The sequence below is a fragment of the Manacus candei genome, unplaced genomic scaffold, assembly GCF_025592945.1.
Source record: "Manacus candei isolate 608988 ecotype Guabito, Panama unplaced genomic scaffold, ASM2559294v1 h1tg000034l, whole genome shotgun sequence".
In the NCBI taxonomy this organism is placed as follows: domain Eukaryota; kingdom Metazoa; phylum Chordata; class Aves; order Passeriformes; family Pipridae; genus Manacus; species Manacus candei.
The window spans coordinates 717076-734349 of NW_026138082.1; the positions used below are offsets into that span (position 1 = coordinate 717076).

Here is a 17274-nt window from a genome sequence, read left to right on the forward strand (position 1 = left end):
GCCAAGGCAAGCACTACGTACTGACCATGGTAGAAGGAAGCACTGGATGGTTGGAGACATACCCCGTGCCTCATGCCACTGCCCGGAATACCATCCTGGGCCTTGAAAAACAAGTCCTGTGGCGACACGGCACCCCGGAGAGAATTGAGTCTGATAATGGGACCCATTTCAAGAATGGCCTTGTAGACACCTGGGCCAAAGAGCACGGCATTGAGTGGGTGTATCATATCCCCTACCATGCACCAGCTGCTGGAAAAGTTGAGCGGTGCAACGGACTGCTGAAAACCACTCTGAAGGCACTGTGTGGGGAGACTCTCAAACACTGGGAGCTGCATTTAGCAAAGGCCACCTGGTTGGTCAACACCCGAGGTTCCATCAATCGAGCTGGCCCTGCCCAATCAGAACTTTTGCATACTGTAGATGGAGATAAAGTCCCCATGGTACATATGAGAGGAATGTTAGGGAAGACTGTTTGGATTAGTCCCACCTCAAGCAAAGGCAAACCCATCCGAGGGATTGTTTTTGCTCAGGGACCTGGTTCCACGTGGTGGGTAATGCAAAAAGATGGGGAGACACGTTGTGTACCACAAGGGGACCTAATTTTGAGTGAGAATGGTCTGTAATGTTTCATTGTATATATATAGATAGATAGATAGATAGATAGATAGATAGATGTATATAGTTTTAAAGGGATATAGTTTTTAAAGAGGGTTAATTTGGGCATGACATGGATGGCATAGAATAAGGGGTGGATAATGTCCTAGTTAGGACAGCTGAGATCAGTTCATCATGGTGGGTGTAACCCAAAACTGTATTCTATAGCCTTCCATGTCATTTCCCAGAAACTAGACTATTGTTGTCAATAGACTATTCGCACCCTCTACCCATAGAGCCTGACTCCTCAGGCTATAAACTAGGTGTTAAGAGGCCTGTGAGATAGAAGGATGTTTCTGTCCTCACACCCTTTGTGAACTCCCCGCCCTGAGGGGAGTACCAAGCATTCCTGCCTGAACTGGAGGATATATAATCTTGGAGTTTTGGAACATTTTTTCAACCCACTCGTGGGATCCAGAGGACGGCTGCATCTCATCGCTCTCAACCAGACTTAGACCACCACTGGACTGCGATCACCAGTTCTGGCCAGACTGCAGCAGCTCTCCCACCAGCAGGTTCTTCCCCTCTCCCTTTACTTTGGACTCAAACAGGGCCCAAGGAACACCACTTTGTTCAGGCCCCAGGGTACTGGGTTATACATTTGGGTTTTTGTGGGTTGAGACCAATTGTTTGTTTGTATTATTGTACTTACTGTATTATTTTAATAAATTGTTATTCTGACTTATAATCTCTCCTTTGAGTTGGGTTCATTCCCCCTGCTGGTTAACTTTTAAACCAGCACACTGCTACAACAGCAATGATTAGGAAACATTTTTTCAACTTGTTATACATCCCTGAATTACATTCCACTGTAGATATATTGTTAATTTTTGTTGTAGCCAAGGTGAGTGGATTACATGACTTCAGAAGGGTGCCTGTGTAGGACAGTGCATTCTAGTACCCAATTTGAGGTTGTATTCCACTAAACTTTTAAATTGGAATCATTCTGTCATACCAGTTTAATGGTTAAGTTTGCCAAGAGCTTTAGAATTCTCATCAATGAATTGCTGCATATGACATACAGAAATAATGTCGATATGATAATTTTTTAAATTTTAAACTGTGAATTAACATCAATCCGTGATCAGTTACATTTATATTAACTAACAAAACTGAAGCAGGTTATTCTATTTAATTTTTTATCTTTCTCTGAAGTAAAAAGTAATTTTTAATCTTTATCTGAAGTAAAAAATTAGCTTTTTTTAATTAGCACGGTTTTTTAACTTAAAGGTTATTGTTAATGTGTACAGTAAAACTCAAAATCGTATTCTAGATATTGAAGCACAGGTATATTCATAAATCTGGTTTAATTCAAGTGTGTATCAATGTAGAAAGCTGTTTTGTATTTCTGGTGCATGGTTTACATGATATTGTTCAAGGTGATTGTTTCATTTAAGCATAAAAGAAGCTTTCTTACTGTAAAGGTGATCAAACACTGGAAGAGGTTGCCTGGAGAGGTTGTAGAGTCTCCCTACTTGGATATACTTAAAATCCTAACTCAGTACAATCCAAAGCAACCTGCTGTAGCTGAGCCTCCTCTGAGCAGGGAGAGTGGAACAAATGATGTCCAGAGGGCCTTTCCAAGCTCAGCTATGCTGTGATTCTATGTAGGAATTCTTCATGTTTATTAACATTAAAAAAAGAAGTCTTACACCAACAATACAAACATGAAAATCGTTAATGTCCTTTTCAGATGAGATGATACAAAAGGTCCTCTTCTGAGTTTGTTCACTCCCCCCTCTCATCAGCACACACCATGTGTGTTGTAGTTTCCTGCCCACAGAAGTTGTCTCCACGTCTTGCCTCTTACCACCCTCTGGTATGGAACAGTAGGTATTTCAGTAACTCTCTCCAAGCAGATGAAATATTTTTATCTTTACTGTGTAGGTGCATACACGTTGCTAAATTTATTGTTTTGCCATTGAAGTCATCCCTGTTTAAGTACTGTTGTACTTTTGCGTGAATAATGTTTACAGATAATGGGCTTGATTTGCCTTATAGAAGAACCTGAGGGCAGGGAGGCTGTGATATTCTGGAAGACTCTCCCAGGGAGGCTTTCTGAGTTCTGGAAAGTGCATTTCTCGCATTTGATAGAGATGTGATTTGTTCCACTTCACCTGGAATTTGTAAAGGTTCTCAAGTCTCAAGTTTTTTCAGTTCACAAACCTTTCCAAGTTCAAGGGCCTCTTGTTGGAAACCTGTTAGAGTTGTAGAAGGTACATACTTGAAACGGTGCCTTTGACATTATATACTACTTCTTATACATGTCTGATTTGCTCTGGCCTCCAATCGGGAGGCCTGGAGACACACTATCTTTAACGCTGCTGATGCTTTTGAGAACACGCACAGGATCACTCTCGAGGAGAAAAGACAACGCAGAAAGAATCATGCCTTGCAGAATATACCATCTAAGGAGTCTTTCTGCTGTGCCTTTTGCAACCGGACATGTCTATCTCGTATTGGCCTTTTTAGCCACCAACGCACTTATAACAAACGTGGGTAGAGCCCTTCCCAAATCTTCATTCACAAAACCTAGCCATGAACACGTCTGATTTGCACCAAGTCATCATATTGCTGATGCTGCTGTTACTTCTTTGCAGTATGATGACCGAGTGTGCAATTTCATAATTTCCAGCTACTGCACTGAGGGGGTTTTTTTTGGTGTGTTTTTAGTTTTGTGAGTTTGGTGTTTTGTGGTTCATTGGGTTTGTTTGGTTGGTTGGGTTTTGTTTATTTTTTTGTATCAACGTCTTCCAACAGTTCTGGAGCTTCACAGAGTTGTTGGCCTTGTTAATTGAAGTTGTGTGACCTCAAGATCTTCATATCTAAGGAGATTAAAACAGTTGTGAAGCATTTTGTCTTGAAAATGGCTCTGCAGCCCTTGAAGAGTTAAAGAGAGTTGCTTATCCTCTCTCTTCCTAAGAAGGTGAAAGCCCTAAACCTAAATCTCGGAGAAGCAATCCCTTGATTATTTTTTAGTATTATTCTCCCCTTCAGAATAGCTTATTACCTGTGGAATGTTTAAATCCTCCTTCAAGGAGATTATAGGTATGCTGTTTTGAGTATGTTCAAGCATACAGTCAGCAGAGGAATCTCCACAAGATGTTTGCATTTAATGATTTTACTCAACCTTCAGTCATGTTTCTGATTGGGATATGTCCTGTATTTGAAATATAGCTATGGTTGGATTTGACACCTACTTGTTCAGCAGCAGCAGAACATTCTTTCTTTGTTGATTTTTTGTTGCTGGGGTTGGTTTTTTTTGGTCTGTTAGTTTGTTTTGTAGTGGGTTTTTGTTTTCTAATCCTTAGCTTTTTCCTTTTCTTGATGCTTATATCTGGTGTATTTTCTGTATTTATATCTATTTACTTTTAATTGATGCTTGCTTTTCCTTTCTAATACTTATCTGTCGTGGTAGCTTAATTATTAATTTGGGGTTTAGCTGAAGTTTTTTTTCAATCTGTTGGTACTCACTAGTTGCAAACAAGGTAATTTGTAGCTCAGTAGTGGCTTTGAAATTGAACAAAGCCATTACTGCCTAATGATTCCATAGGCTCAAAATGCCTGCATCATTGCTTCTTTTCATAAGACATTAGAGTCTGGTTAATTCGTTTGTTGATGCTAGGCCACCGAATCCACAGGCTTTTTCTGTTTTGGTTGTAGTCAAGTATGTGGATGTTCCCTCATTCTTCCAGCATACAGTGCTTTAAAAAAATGGGTTGCTTTTACTGTTGCGCTGGTTTCGATTGCCAGCTGTCTCTTGAATTTCCACTGCTTTAGCTCTGCTGGTTACTTAAACTTAGTGTAATTATTTTTGGCATTAGGTTGAGTACAGGCAATTTATTTTAGATGTTGATGCCTCAGAAGTTTTATTTGATTTGTCATCTGTCAATTTACACTGTCACTTCTTTCCTGGTGGCACTTTTTGTAGTCCAACCAACCTGTTGAAACTACTGTATTGTATTCAACTATATTGAATTATTTTCTTTCATTTATTGGTTTTTAGAGAATGTCCTGTTATCCCCTTATGTCTCACCAGACATCACACTGCAGAAATACTACAACGGGAAAATACAAATATGTAGGAGCTGTAGGACAATGTGTGAGTTGTGATGCAGACATAGCCAAGTGATTTAATGCAGCTTGTTTCCGTCCAGCAGGATTTGAGTTGTATGTATAGCCCTAGGCATGCTGATCCTCTTGGGACTTCTTTGAAACTAAGTGTTTGTCAACATCCCACACCTTGCTGTGACAAGTTTTACAGCAGCTTATTTTCATGAAGTCCTAGAATCCTGGTACATGGCAAGGAGATACCCACCCAACCACCTTTTTGTTGAGCCACATCTAGTTCAGCTGTAGTTGATAAACCCAGCTGATTCATTGTATGGAGTTATTGAAGTGGTGCTGAAGCACAAAGGCTAACTGCTTGTGGATCACGTCGTTCAGTTGTTGCTGTGTGAAAATGTAGTTCACTTTTTCAGTTGGAACTTGCCTAACTCCTAGTAGTCAGGAAATGAGCAGATGTGACAAGAGACCAGGTTTGCCAAAAAGAGAACATGACTGAGCTCCAGTGGGAAGCGTGAGGACAGAAATTAATGCCCATGGATTTAGATTCTTTGTGCCTTCTTTGCATTGATATTCACAGGCAAAGTCTCATAGACTTTTGTGCCTGGGGATGAAATTGAAGGAAGAGAGAAACTAATAATACTATGAAGAGATGATAGATCGATCTCTAGAGAAATACCACCTTCACGGGATTAGATGGGATCCTTCTGAGCGTGTTGAGAGACCTAGCTAATGTCGTTGCAAGCCATTTTTCTCTGAATAGCTGTGGAGATCGGAGGTGGGTCTCAATGACTGGAGTAAGGCATGTTGCAGTCGTCTTTGAAATGGGAAGGAAGGTTAATTTGGGGAACTGCGGGCTGGTCAGCTGCAGTTTGGTCGCTGAGGAATTGTGGAGCAAGTCTGCTTGGAAGCCTTTTCTAGGCATATGAAGGTGATAACAGTAGGATTACTAAGGGTACTTGTGAACCAGATTATCTGGTGTGATGGAAAGACTACAACTGGTTGAGGAGAGAGAAGTGGTGGTGCCACCTAGACTGACTTCAATTAGTATTCCACTGTGGTGTTCCAAGAGCATCCTCATGTCTCATTTGGAAAATATTGCAGTCTAGGTAAGACTACCAAGTATATAAAAAGGCAGTTTGGGTCATTTAACTCTGAGAGTCTGATTTGGGATGTGTCATTCTTAGTATCTTATTAGTGACCTGGCACAAACAGGGATGCACCTTGAGTAAGATTGCAGATCTTAAGTGTGAAGAGGGGTGCAAGTCAATATGTTTGTATACCTGGCATGCTACTCTGAAATGTACGAAATCACTTCTGTAAAGCAGTTGTGTTTAAAGTTTCTTTCTACTAGTAACTCTGTTTCATTTCAGATTACGGAGCTCTGTGGTGCAACAAGACTTGGCTATTTTGGAAGAAGTCAGTTTTACATAGCTTTGAAACTTGTTGCTGTGGCCCAATCTGGTCTCCCTGTGAGAATGGAAAGCTTAAATACAGGTAAATCATAGGATCGGGTATGGGGATTGAGTTGCTAAGTGGAATTGGCTCACAGATTGTTATACAGTAACCCTGTAAATTGGTGTGGTATGTCTTTTCATACATGTCGCTAACTTAAAAAATGTAGAGGGACTACGAGAGAGTGTTTTCTTACCGTGCAGTAAATACGAGGTGAAATATCTTACTAATTGAATAAGTATTGCATTCATCATGAAGTGGATGAACTACTTGTACCTATTGTGCAGGTACAAGTTAACTCTATAGGTGACTGATGTGAAAACTTGTGTGCTGTATCCTCTAATTGAAGTACTAATAAGAGCAATGTAAACTGGAATGAAAAGAATGCAGCATTTGCAGGCTTTTGTAGTTGCTGGGTTTACGAAGCCTTGATTGTGACAAACAAAAGGTTATCTTTTCTGAAGTTACATTTCTTGTCACTTGGTTTGACAGTTTTTTCCCTTCTTAAGTGCAAATATGAAGATTGGTTTAAGATTTTTTTCTAGTGAAAAACCTGACCTGTGAAAGATCTTTGAAGTCTGTTATCAGCTGAATCACCTGTTATCCTACTTTTCGAAGGTCAGCTCTGGTGTGGGTGGGTGATGAAATAGGAACATGAGAAAGACTTAGTCTAGGAAGATGATTCAGAACAGCAGGAAGAGCTTTGATATGAGGCTCTATTGTAGCCTTCTGAATGAGGTAAGTGAATCTGTGTCCTTGTTGCTCTGTAAGATGAAAAGAGACTTAGGAAGTTGAAGTAGTGAGTTTTAAGTCACTGTAGCCCTTGCAGTGTAGTACACAACTCACAGGTTAAAAATATCTTTGGAGCACAGCTTTGCGTTAAGACAATTTCCTTAGTAGATTTTATGTCTGCAGAATACATGATATGATATGATTTTTATATGCTAGTAGTTAAAAGAAATCTTATGAGATTTTTGCATCTAAAGGTTATAGATTAAACAGAGTAGTTAAGGAGACTATATTAAAAACAATCTGGTATAACTGAAGTATTTGACAAAACTATAAAAAAGAAAGAAATCACTGCATATACGTTTACAGCTGTGTTTATTCTAGGCTCATACAGGCTGTATATACTGCTTTCATGAATTTTTGTAGCTTTTTGGAAAAGCACGTTGTTTTAGTCAACATTTTGGTAGTATTCAAGTTCCTTTCTGCTCATAAGTCACCGTATGTTTATAAACCATTTCCCTAGTTTTCCTTGTGAGTGTTCCCAAATATAAAGCTTTAGCAAGTTGTAGCAGAATGCCCTAGAATCAGAAAGTTGGAAAAAGAACCTTTGACTCTTAATATCTGATAGAAGTGGAACTTGATAAAACAATTGTGGGATTTCTCATCAAATGCCTGTTGAAGAAGTCAAAGACAAATCTGTATGTAGCTTTTTTCAGGGTTTTTATAAGCTTGGTTTTATTTTAATGCAAGATACCTTAACCAGAAGGAGCTTTTCTATTAAAAAAAAAAAAGAAAAATCACAAGAAATATGAGGGAAAGAATTGACGTAAAGATACAGGGTTAATTCAAAAATATAAAATGTGTTGCTGTAAAATGAGCAGCCATTGGAACTGTTATAATGACATACATTTCCTTGATTCATGACAATACTAGAAATACTTGTAATGATTTCTGGATTTCTAGGAACAATTTTATGTAAGTGGTTCCAAACCTACTAAAATACACCAAGTACAGTAGACAGAACATTTATTTTTACACTAACTGTTTTTAGCTATGGTCTGTTGCCTTGGTTGCAGTGGTTCCAGTCCTATCAATGAATTTCCTGCTTCTAGAATGATTCAAGTGTCTTTGTAACAGCTAAAATGCAGCAGGCTGAAGAATCATAAAATGATTCTGAACTTGGGTTACCTTCCTTTGAAAACTGGCTGCTCACCACAGTCCATTTCCAAGATGTCTTGAAGAGAAACTGTTAGAGCCATCTGAAACTAAACTGTATACTCTTTCTCTCTTCAAAGTAAAATATTTTAAATTAGTTAAAGCTTATATTTACAGACACCTACTTTTTAGCTCTCTATTTTATGCATGTTTCATTGATTTTCCTCATTTTATTCATTCTTTTATCTTGGAATTTTTATTTCCCCTTCTCTTCGTGTCTTTTTTGCTCTTTGGTGTGTGTCTCTTCAGTGGACGGGAAGCTTGCTTTATCTGAGTTGCTGAATGGAAACTCAGTCAAATTTTTAATCCTAAGTCCAACATAAGTGTGGTCCAATTAATTCTTAAATGCGTGCTTTTTTGATTACTCAGATATGCAGTAGTATAAGAATAGTTATTATACTACAAACCTCTAAAGCTGTTGTTCCTTTGCTGTCCCAGAAAATTTTCCTTCCTAGGAAGCTAAAAATTGAGACATGAGTGAGCAATGTCTATTTCAAAGTAATATTTATTTTCTAAGTATGGAATTCTGGTTTTGGTGGAAGAAAATGTTAGAAACGATGTGGGCATAAAAAGTATTGAGAACTTTTTAATTTATTCATTATCAAGAGTTAGTTCCATTCATAACAGCTATCACATATATAATTGAGGGATTTCTGAAGAGTAACAAATGCAGTAGTGTTGAAATGAGGTTTTTCTGCTGTTAGGAGGAAAAGTCAGAGTAGATTAGCATATAGGAACTTAGTACAGCTAAACAAACTTATATTTATCTAGTCATGTTTTTAAAGAAGACAATAGAGTATTTTGTGTTTCTTCTGAGTCCTCTTTTTTTTGTGAAATTGTGCTAGAGAACTCACACCAAAGTCTCGTTTTGGAACGGCTTATTGCATAGACTTCTCCTATGTCAGTTGGATCATTTAGTATATGTATTATTCCTTGTTTTGAGAACATAAAATTTTCACTTGTACACAATGACTTTTTCACTTTTTGGCTGGCTGTGATTCACTGTTTAGTTACATGTTTTGTAGGTGCTAGAAATAGTAGATAAATTTTGAAAATTACACTTCAGTAATGAAATGTTGGCAACACTAAATAAAAATGAACTAAATCCAGATTTTCTAATTGCTACTGCATTTAATGCACAGTTGTGCAAAACTGTTGCGGAGCTATGTGAAGTCATCTTTGTATACCAAAGCCAGAACTTGGGTAACAGGGTCATGAAGTATAATGCACAATAAGTATTTGAATTTTTCCAACTGCCAGGTGTTGGCTTGACTAGAGCAGTCTCCGTGTGTAAGGAGTTGGTTCACATGTGAAACTTTACCTTCAAGATAGAACTGCATTTTTATTTTTAAGCATCATACTTATATATAGTAAATGGCCTGCTGTATTTTTTTTAACAGTAAAGGACCTCCCTCTTCCCAGATTTGTTGCGTCAAAGAATGAACAAGAATCAAGACACACAGCCTTGTATTCTTCAGATGCTGATAACTCAGCTTCATATTCAGGTGTGATTCCTCCTCCTCCACCTGGCAGAATACAAGTCAAAAAAGGCTCTGTGAGCCATGATGCAGTTCAGCAGCGTACATCAACTGATCAACAGGTAAATTATCTTAAAAGATTAAATGGGACTCTTAATCAGTGCTTTGCTGTGTTCATGTCAATTTGATAGGGATTTTAAGCTTTGTTGCTTTCAATATATAGTTTCTTTTAAAAAAAAAGTACTGCTATATATTATATATGAAGACTATATATGCCTCTGAAATACTTGCATGTAGGAGACATTTTTACTGAAGGCTTATAATCTGTGTTTAAAATATTGAGGGTAATGGACATAGAATGTAGACAGAAAAGAAAATCAGTGTGTTAAGCTATGATGGCAAATATCAAGTTGTAATCATTATGATACTAGTAGTTCATTTATTAAGTAGTTCCTGTCAGTTTCCTGGTCATTGGAACAGTGGTACTGAGTCCCATGGAAGACTAAATTCTAGTCCTTCAACATTCTCCAATACATATAAATCTGAAATACTTTATTTAGAATTATTTTTTTTAAATTTTCACAGTTGCTTTTCTCTGCCTTACATTTTATTGTCGAGCTGTTTAATTGTTAAGTAGAGACAACGAGAACCAGAAATAACAGAAGTTTTCTACTGTGTTTTAATAATAAGAAAACTGATTTCTTTTCATTCACTGGTTCTTTCATCCTCAACTGCAAGATGTCTGAATAAATGAAAACTGTAAGGGCTTACAACTCTGTGCAACCTCATACATAATTCCTTGGGTTTACAGTCTTTATGCTCTTTTTCCATGGGGAAACACCTTCTGATTGTCTTTTCTACAAGCAAGAAGAGTACAAATGCTAAATTTTGCTGTGTGCGTTGAATGACCTGTTTTCTTCCCTGTGGTATGCTTTTTTCTGGGTTTGTTTTGTAATGAACTGAGGATTGCAAATGTCCCTTAGTCTCTCTGTGAATCAAGGAATCACTTATAAACATTTATTAGTCTCTATGGAAATAACCCAGACTGATCCAATATAAAGAAAAAGTAAATTATTAAAGGAAATCCATAAATTTCCAAATTTATCCATAAATTTCCAAATTTATCCATAAATTTTCCAAATCAGTATTTGGCTGTCACTTCCTTTCTTCCAAAGGGGAGATGACTATAATGAAAGAGAGCTGGCAGTAGGTTTGAAGATACCTTTTTGTTGTCTAATTCTGGGAGGTATGTTTGAGAGAGCTCTGAAGCACTTCATGAAGAAATCAGGAATCACAGATTTCTGTTATGTGATGGTGGGGATGAAATTGGTTTGGTTGAAATTGTGTTTTGTATGCTTCCATCATGATGTTGAGTTTATTTAGTGAACAGCTGTAATTTGATACAGGAATCCGTAGTGTGTAATTTTAAAATAACAACAACAAAAATCTGATATTTGAGATCTTCAAGTTCAGGATAAAAGAGCCACGTATTTACAAAGATGTATGAGCATCCAAATTTCATTTCTCTGTCTTGGCTGGTAGAAGCAATTTGGTATCTCTTTCACACAAGTCTGTGTGGGATCGTAGGAATAAAGAAACTGTGTGTATAAGTCCTTTGAGAGATCTGGCCCAGAAAACAGAACTTGGAACAAATGTAACAGACAACACAGCATTGAGTAGAGCAGTTTTAAGTTGTATTTATGGTCTAGAACATCAGGAAAGTATTGTCTGATTTTACACTGTGTTTTAAAACTACATGTTCTGTGGCTGATGCTACATGTCTGACTGTACAATGAACTCATTCAATCAGCCTTATTGTCCCAATTATACTTATTGATTTAGACACCATGTTAGAAACAAGCTGAGAAAGGAGCTTGAGCCCAGGTTTCTCATTTAACCATGTAAATGCTCTAATATGGTTATTTTCCAAAAGATAGGCACAACTTTATCCATGTTTTTATGGAAATTGATGATTCAGTTGTCTTCACCTGGAGATAGCACTCAGATTTATAAAACGTAGGAAGAGTTTCAGATTCTGAATTCTCTTGCCACCTTTTTTAGCAGTGAGGATGAAAAGAGCTGAAGTCTGAGAAGTAAATAACAAGGTATCATTTTCCTAGGGTTACCACCTAAGGAGTCTGCCACCTAAGGAGTCTTTCTGCTGTGCCTTTTGCAACTGGACTTGTCTATCTCGTATTGGCCTTTTTAGCCACCAGTGTGCTTGTAGCAAATGTGGGTAGAGCTTCTCCCAAATCTTCGTTTCTGAAGCCTAGCCATGATCATGATTTTCCTAGGGATAACTGTGCTTTCTGGGGGAATATGCCAGTTTAGCTTGAATATTTCACTTTTGGAGCTTATCATGTAGCTGTTAGATACTTTGTTAGGGAGTTTGGGGTTTTGTTTTTTCTTAAACTGTTTACCGGCTTTGATAATATGCCTGACACTTCAAAATACATTGATTTCTTAAAATACTGTGGCTGAAATATTATTTGTATGAAATTGTAAGGTATCTTGACCTTCATCTTTAAAAACAAGGTTCATTTATGTCTAGCTTCCTATATTAGTGAGATTTGTCATACGTAGTATATCATCTCATAATTGTAAATAGTTTATGTAGAAGAATTTTGCTTAGTATATTGTGTACTGAAATATCCCAGCTAAAACTATTTCTTAATGCATTATTTTGGCAGTTCCCTTCAATGAACTTCACTTGGAGGCAGGGCATCAGGAAATGGTAGTCAGGTTGTTTTTCAAAGAGTTGCTATAAATTAGGTCATCACAAATACCTTTTTCTATCTCTAAGCATTTTTGTGGTAGTGGTTTCAGTTTATAACGGATAAGTATTATGCAAATATAACACTGGCCAGAAGTTTATATCTTTTCAATATTGTTAGTGTTATCAGAAGATGACTGAAGTCACACCCAGGTGTCATGGAAGCTGCAGAACTGATTCTAGGAGTCAAGCTGAATAATGAAAGATACTTTCCCTCACTGGATGGCATGTTGACTGCACATCCTAGTGAAGATAAACAGTGAATGTAAATTTTTTTTTTTTCTTCTGGCAGAATTTCTTCTTCCTAAAAAATAAAGACTGAGTAGATTTGAGCACTTCTGGTGACAATCTATAAAAGTACTTTTGGTGATGTGAATGTGTTACCACAGTGTGTATACATATCTCTATACCTTAATAGTAGCAGCTATGCTACTAAAAATGTTAAAGTACTGCAGATTTTCTTAGAAGGAGCAGCAGTGTTGAGATTAGGAAGAATTTTCTGTCGTCTTAAAGTAGCTTACAAGTGACTGAATATTCTCAATATTGGGGATGTTTTATGTTTTGTTGTTAAAGCTAAAAAGCAAATACTTTTTCCAGTGTCATTAAGTATGATCCAGATGTTGATCAGGTACTGTTTTAGGATACTTTTACCTGTTTTCCAGGAAAGGGGAGTATCTAGCTTCTATAGATACTGATACTTCAACACTGAAAAGCATGTATCTGGCAAATGCTCATAGGCTGAACCTTGCTATGTCCAGGTGAAAATAAAAGGTAAAGCTGAAGGTACTCATCTACCTATGTGTGCATTAAGCATATTACTGGCACTCCAGGTCATATTGATTTATTGCCATATCAGTGCAGCCTTAGGAGGAGACAGCTCAAATTTGGCACCTGTAGCAGTCAGAATTTGATCATTTCAACATTTTTAGCTATATGAAAAGTAGTGTGACTTTTTTTTAAGGTTTTTCCAGTAGTCCATTTCTGTTCACTTCTGTGTCGTAGATTGAACAGGTAATACCAGATAAAATATATCTGGTATTAAATAAATTGTTTAGGAGCACAGAACTGGAAAAGACCTCATATGTAATTTAGTCTAACCCTCCATTATTATGATAAACTGTATTGGATAATGAGTTTTTAAAAAAATCAGTGTTCTCTCTTGAAATCACAACCTTTTATCCACACTGGCCATGTTGGAGAAAACTATTCCAGAGCCTTAGTGGGAATATAGTGGAATATTCGTGGGAATATTGTGGGAATTCCCAATTAACTTAGCTCTACCTGTTCTTTTAACAGCTTTGTCATTAGTACTTGCTGCAGAATTCCACCAGTATTTGCTAGAAAACTATTGCATTCCACTTCAGCTTTGTTTCACTTGACAAGACAAAACAATCCATTGTCTCAGTTTCATCTCATAGTTACCAGTAATCCTCATAATCCTTCTCTGCCTGTGATCCAGTTTGAATTTTTACTTATTGAAAATATTTTACTACACTTGAATTTCTTGTTCCAAATGATATTTCACCAGTATTAATACTATTTTGTAGTGTTCTTCCCTACTTCTTGATATATCTTACCTCATATACCTTGGCATCTGTGAATAAAACAAATATGTCATACTTTACATATTGTAGGGGTATGATAGTTGACCTATGCATCCAGTCTTCTCCTTATGCCCTTTGGTATTAATTTTCATAATGCAAGAAACTGTTTTACATTTTAAAATTTGGTAGCTTATTGTTACTTACGTCCTGAAAGGGATCCATCCATCTGCCACCTTACATTTGCTGTCAGAATGCATCAGCATGCTATTTAGTGTGCATAATCAGTTACCTAAAGTATCAAAAATTAGTTTGTTGCCTGAATCAGTCATTCAGGAGCATTATGAGAAACATCTCTTCAGTCTCATAGTTCCTGTTCTAATACAGTCCAGTGTTGTTCCTTCTGTAGCCTCCTGTTCTTTTACACCTTAGATTCTTGTATTAATCTCCATATTGTTGTAACTATCTTGTATGACACCCCACTGAGGTATGCTGAGCTTCAGGTTAAATGTAGTGCAATTCCTTTTTCTAGAAAGTCACAAAAATATCAGCCAATTTAAGTAACATTTTTCATACTGTGATCCCTTTTTCATTTGTCTCTGTTGTAATTATTATTTTCCTCAAAAATCTAATCTAAATCCTTTCAAACTGCTGAGGTCAGACCACCAAGTTTGTAACTGGCTGAACCACACACCCTCTCTTGAAAGAATGTGTAGTGCTGCATGTAGAGTTCTTGCTGAACCTTGGGCTGTTTTGTTCTTCAGAATGAATGCTAGTTGATTACAGAACATGGGTTCTGTGATGCAATTACCATCACTAGCATAAATCTATCTTCATAAAGGATATGTTCCCTAACTCTTATGCAGGCTGTGTCGTATCAGGACCTGGATCACAATACCCTTAGAGCTCCCCTTTGGATACCATGTCTGACTTCAGTGTCTCTGGAATTCTCCTTAGGAACATTTCTATCTGGCCTGAGATGTGAGATCCAGGAAAAGGTTTATAATCTCATTTGACTCATGTATGCTTGTAACGGCCTTGTGAGGTTGACATCCCTCCGGACAGTATAGTCCCTTTAGCACATTATTGTGTTGCCTCATGCCAGTTTGTTTGACTTATCTTCACTGAGGTTCTTCTTTTAGAACCATAATTAACATGCTATTTTAGTAAATGCTTGTCAGTTCAAAAATATCCAAGTTCCAAGTACTTCATAGTGTCTTGGTTTTTTAATTCCAGTTTGACAAAAATAATGCTTTTATACAATATTTCTAAATGTGATTTTTTTTCCCCTAAATTAAGATGTGGTACTTGATTTTTACCTGGTAGCTGTAACTTTATTTTTTGATTAGTTATTGACAAGGATATTCTCACTAGTTTGATTTAACGTGAAAATGTTAACCATTTATGTCAACATGCTTTTATATAGATATTTTCTGGAATAAAGAAAACCAAATGTTGGACAGAGGCTTACTAGGTAGTCACAGTTGTCAGCTTCATTGGGGAAAGGTTACTTGATGAGCACTGTGTGTCAAGTTATAATGTTCACATGCAGTTACTAGAAGTAGTGAGTAGTTTCCTTTAGGTAGACTGTCATGCTTTTGTTTGCCTCATGTTTTCTTCTGTGTCTTTCTGGACCATCCATTTTGTAAGAGTACTGGAGTAAACGAATAATATCTGTATCCAAGCATAGCTTTTCCTAGGTTTACTCCATGATGTTTTGTCTAAAAAATTCAAACATCCTTCAAATCTTGTTTGATAAAAGATGGCTCATGAAAACCAGTGGAAGAGGGAGCTTTTTATTGATTTAAGCGATGCATTGTCTGGGTTTTCCTAGCACCTCTTGCACAGTGCTAAGCACAGTAACCATTCAACCTTGATTCTAGCTTCCAGCCTGCAAGTGGCACCTTAGATACCCTGACTCCTTCCCCTCTTGCCCCCATGTTCCTTTAAGTGTAAAAATGTACTGCCATCTAAAATAAATTTCTTGTCAAGCAAATGCAACGAAGAGTAATCTTCAGGCAAATTTCAGAAAGGCATGTAGCTGCAACAAAAAAAAATTCTTGAACTGGTGGAGGTACTGTGGAAGAACAGTGATTTAGACTATGCAGTCAGCTGATCCCTGAATTAAAAGTTGAACTGAATTAGTGCTACTCCCAGCCACTTTGTAATTGTCTTTGCCAGTACATATGGGCATCATTGAAATACTTTGAATGGAAAGTTTGAAATCTTGTGGCCTAGAAACTTATTTAAGGAAATCTGACTCAATGGTCATAACTTACAGAAAATACCTTAGTTGCAGAATTAACCAGGCTGGCCATGTTTCCCAGGAAGTATGAAAATCAGAGGGCAACAAAAGGTAAAAGTTTACATCAACACATTAGAAAGTAACCAATCATTGTGGCCCTAAAACTCTTTTGTTAGGATGCGTATGGTTTTAGAATGTACCTTGCTTGGAGAAAAGCTTGTTTATGGAACTTTGTTGCTGACTTTTAGACTCTTGCAGATGTAATTTTATTTAAAAAGCATAATGGTCTTAGGATATTCGGCAGAGTTAAGCTAGTTCACTTTGGGGCATCGTGTGGAAGCCTGTGATCAGTCTGTCTGTTGGTACTTGATAATATGTTAACAGTTGTTAACATAGAGTAGCAAACTTTTTGTCTGCTGCTGAAACAGTATTGAGATTTTTAGCTTTGTTTTTACTTCTCAGGATATTCAGAGTTCAAGTTTGGCTTTCTTGTTGTTTTCACTAGCACAGTTTAGCTCAAACTGGGAGAACTGGCAAACAAGAATTTCAAAAGATCTAGGTATAAGGAAGAAATTACTTTCTACTATATAAATACTTTACTTTGTACAATATAAATCATTTTTCTTTTGTATTTTATTTGAAATGGAATAATTTGGTAATCTGAGTGTCTCATGAGAACTGATTCCAGGTAGAAACTGCACGTGTGATTCCCTGTTTTCCTACCTGTTCAGGAAGAATATAGTACAATATGGGATTAAAGAGAAGCATGATCCTTAATATCAGGGCAAAATTACCTTGTAATTTGTAGAGCAGAGAAGTATATCCTAGATAGCATCATTGGTTTAAAAAAATTACATCAATGTTTTTGCATATTAAAAAAACAAGTGGCCTGTCTGGTGATTTTATTTTTTTCCCCGATGCTTAATTCTGGTTTATTTTTTAAATGAGAGTAACTGATTGTGAATTGCTTGATGAACATTAGGTACGATAATACATTGTACAGTAAGTAATTTTTTTCTTTTGAGACCTGGTTTTAGATGTAACTTTTATCACAAGTGAAAGTGAGTCTTATAATCTAATTTACTTTGTAGCTAAGTGATTTAACTTGGCACTGCTGTT

General features: G+C 37.0%; 1 protein-coding gene across 10 annotated transcripts in view; it reads left to right on the top strand.

Annotated features, from left to right (window-relative positions):
- REPS1 (RALBP1 associated Eps domain containing 1) overlaps positions 1 to 17274 on the top strand; it is a 66947-nt gene that overhangs the window by 16867 nt on the left and 32806 nt on the right. For all 10 annotated transcript variants that reach the window (XM_051792466.1, XM_051792465.1, XM_051792459.1 and 7 more), the window contains exons 2-3: positions 6093 to 6216; positions 9519 to 9718. In XM_051792466.1, the coding sequence (XP_051648426.1) occupies positions 6093 to 6216; positions 9519 to 9718 (324 nt within the window). The remainder of the gene's footprint in view (positions 1 to 6092; positions 6217 to 9518; positions 9719 to 17274) is intronic.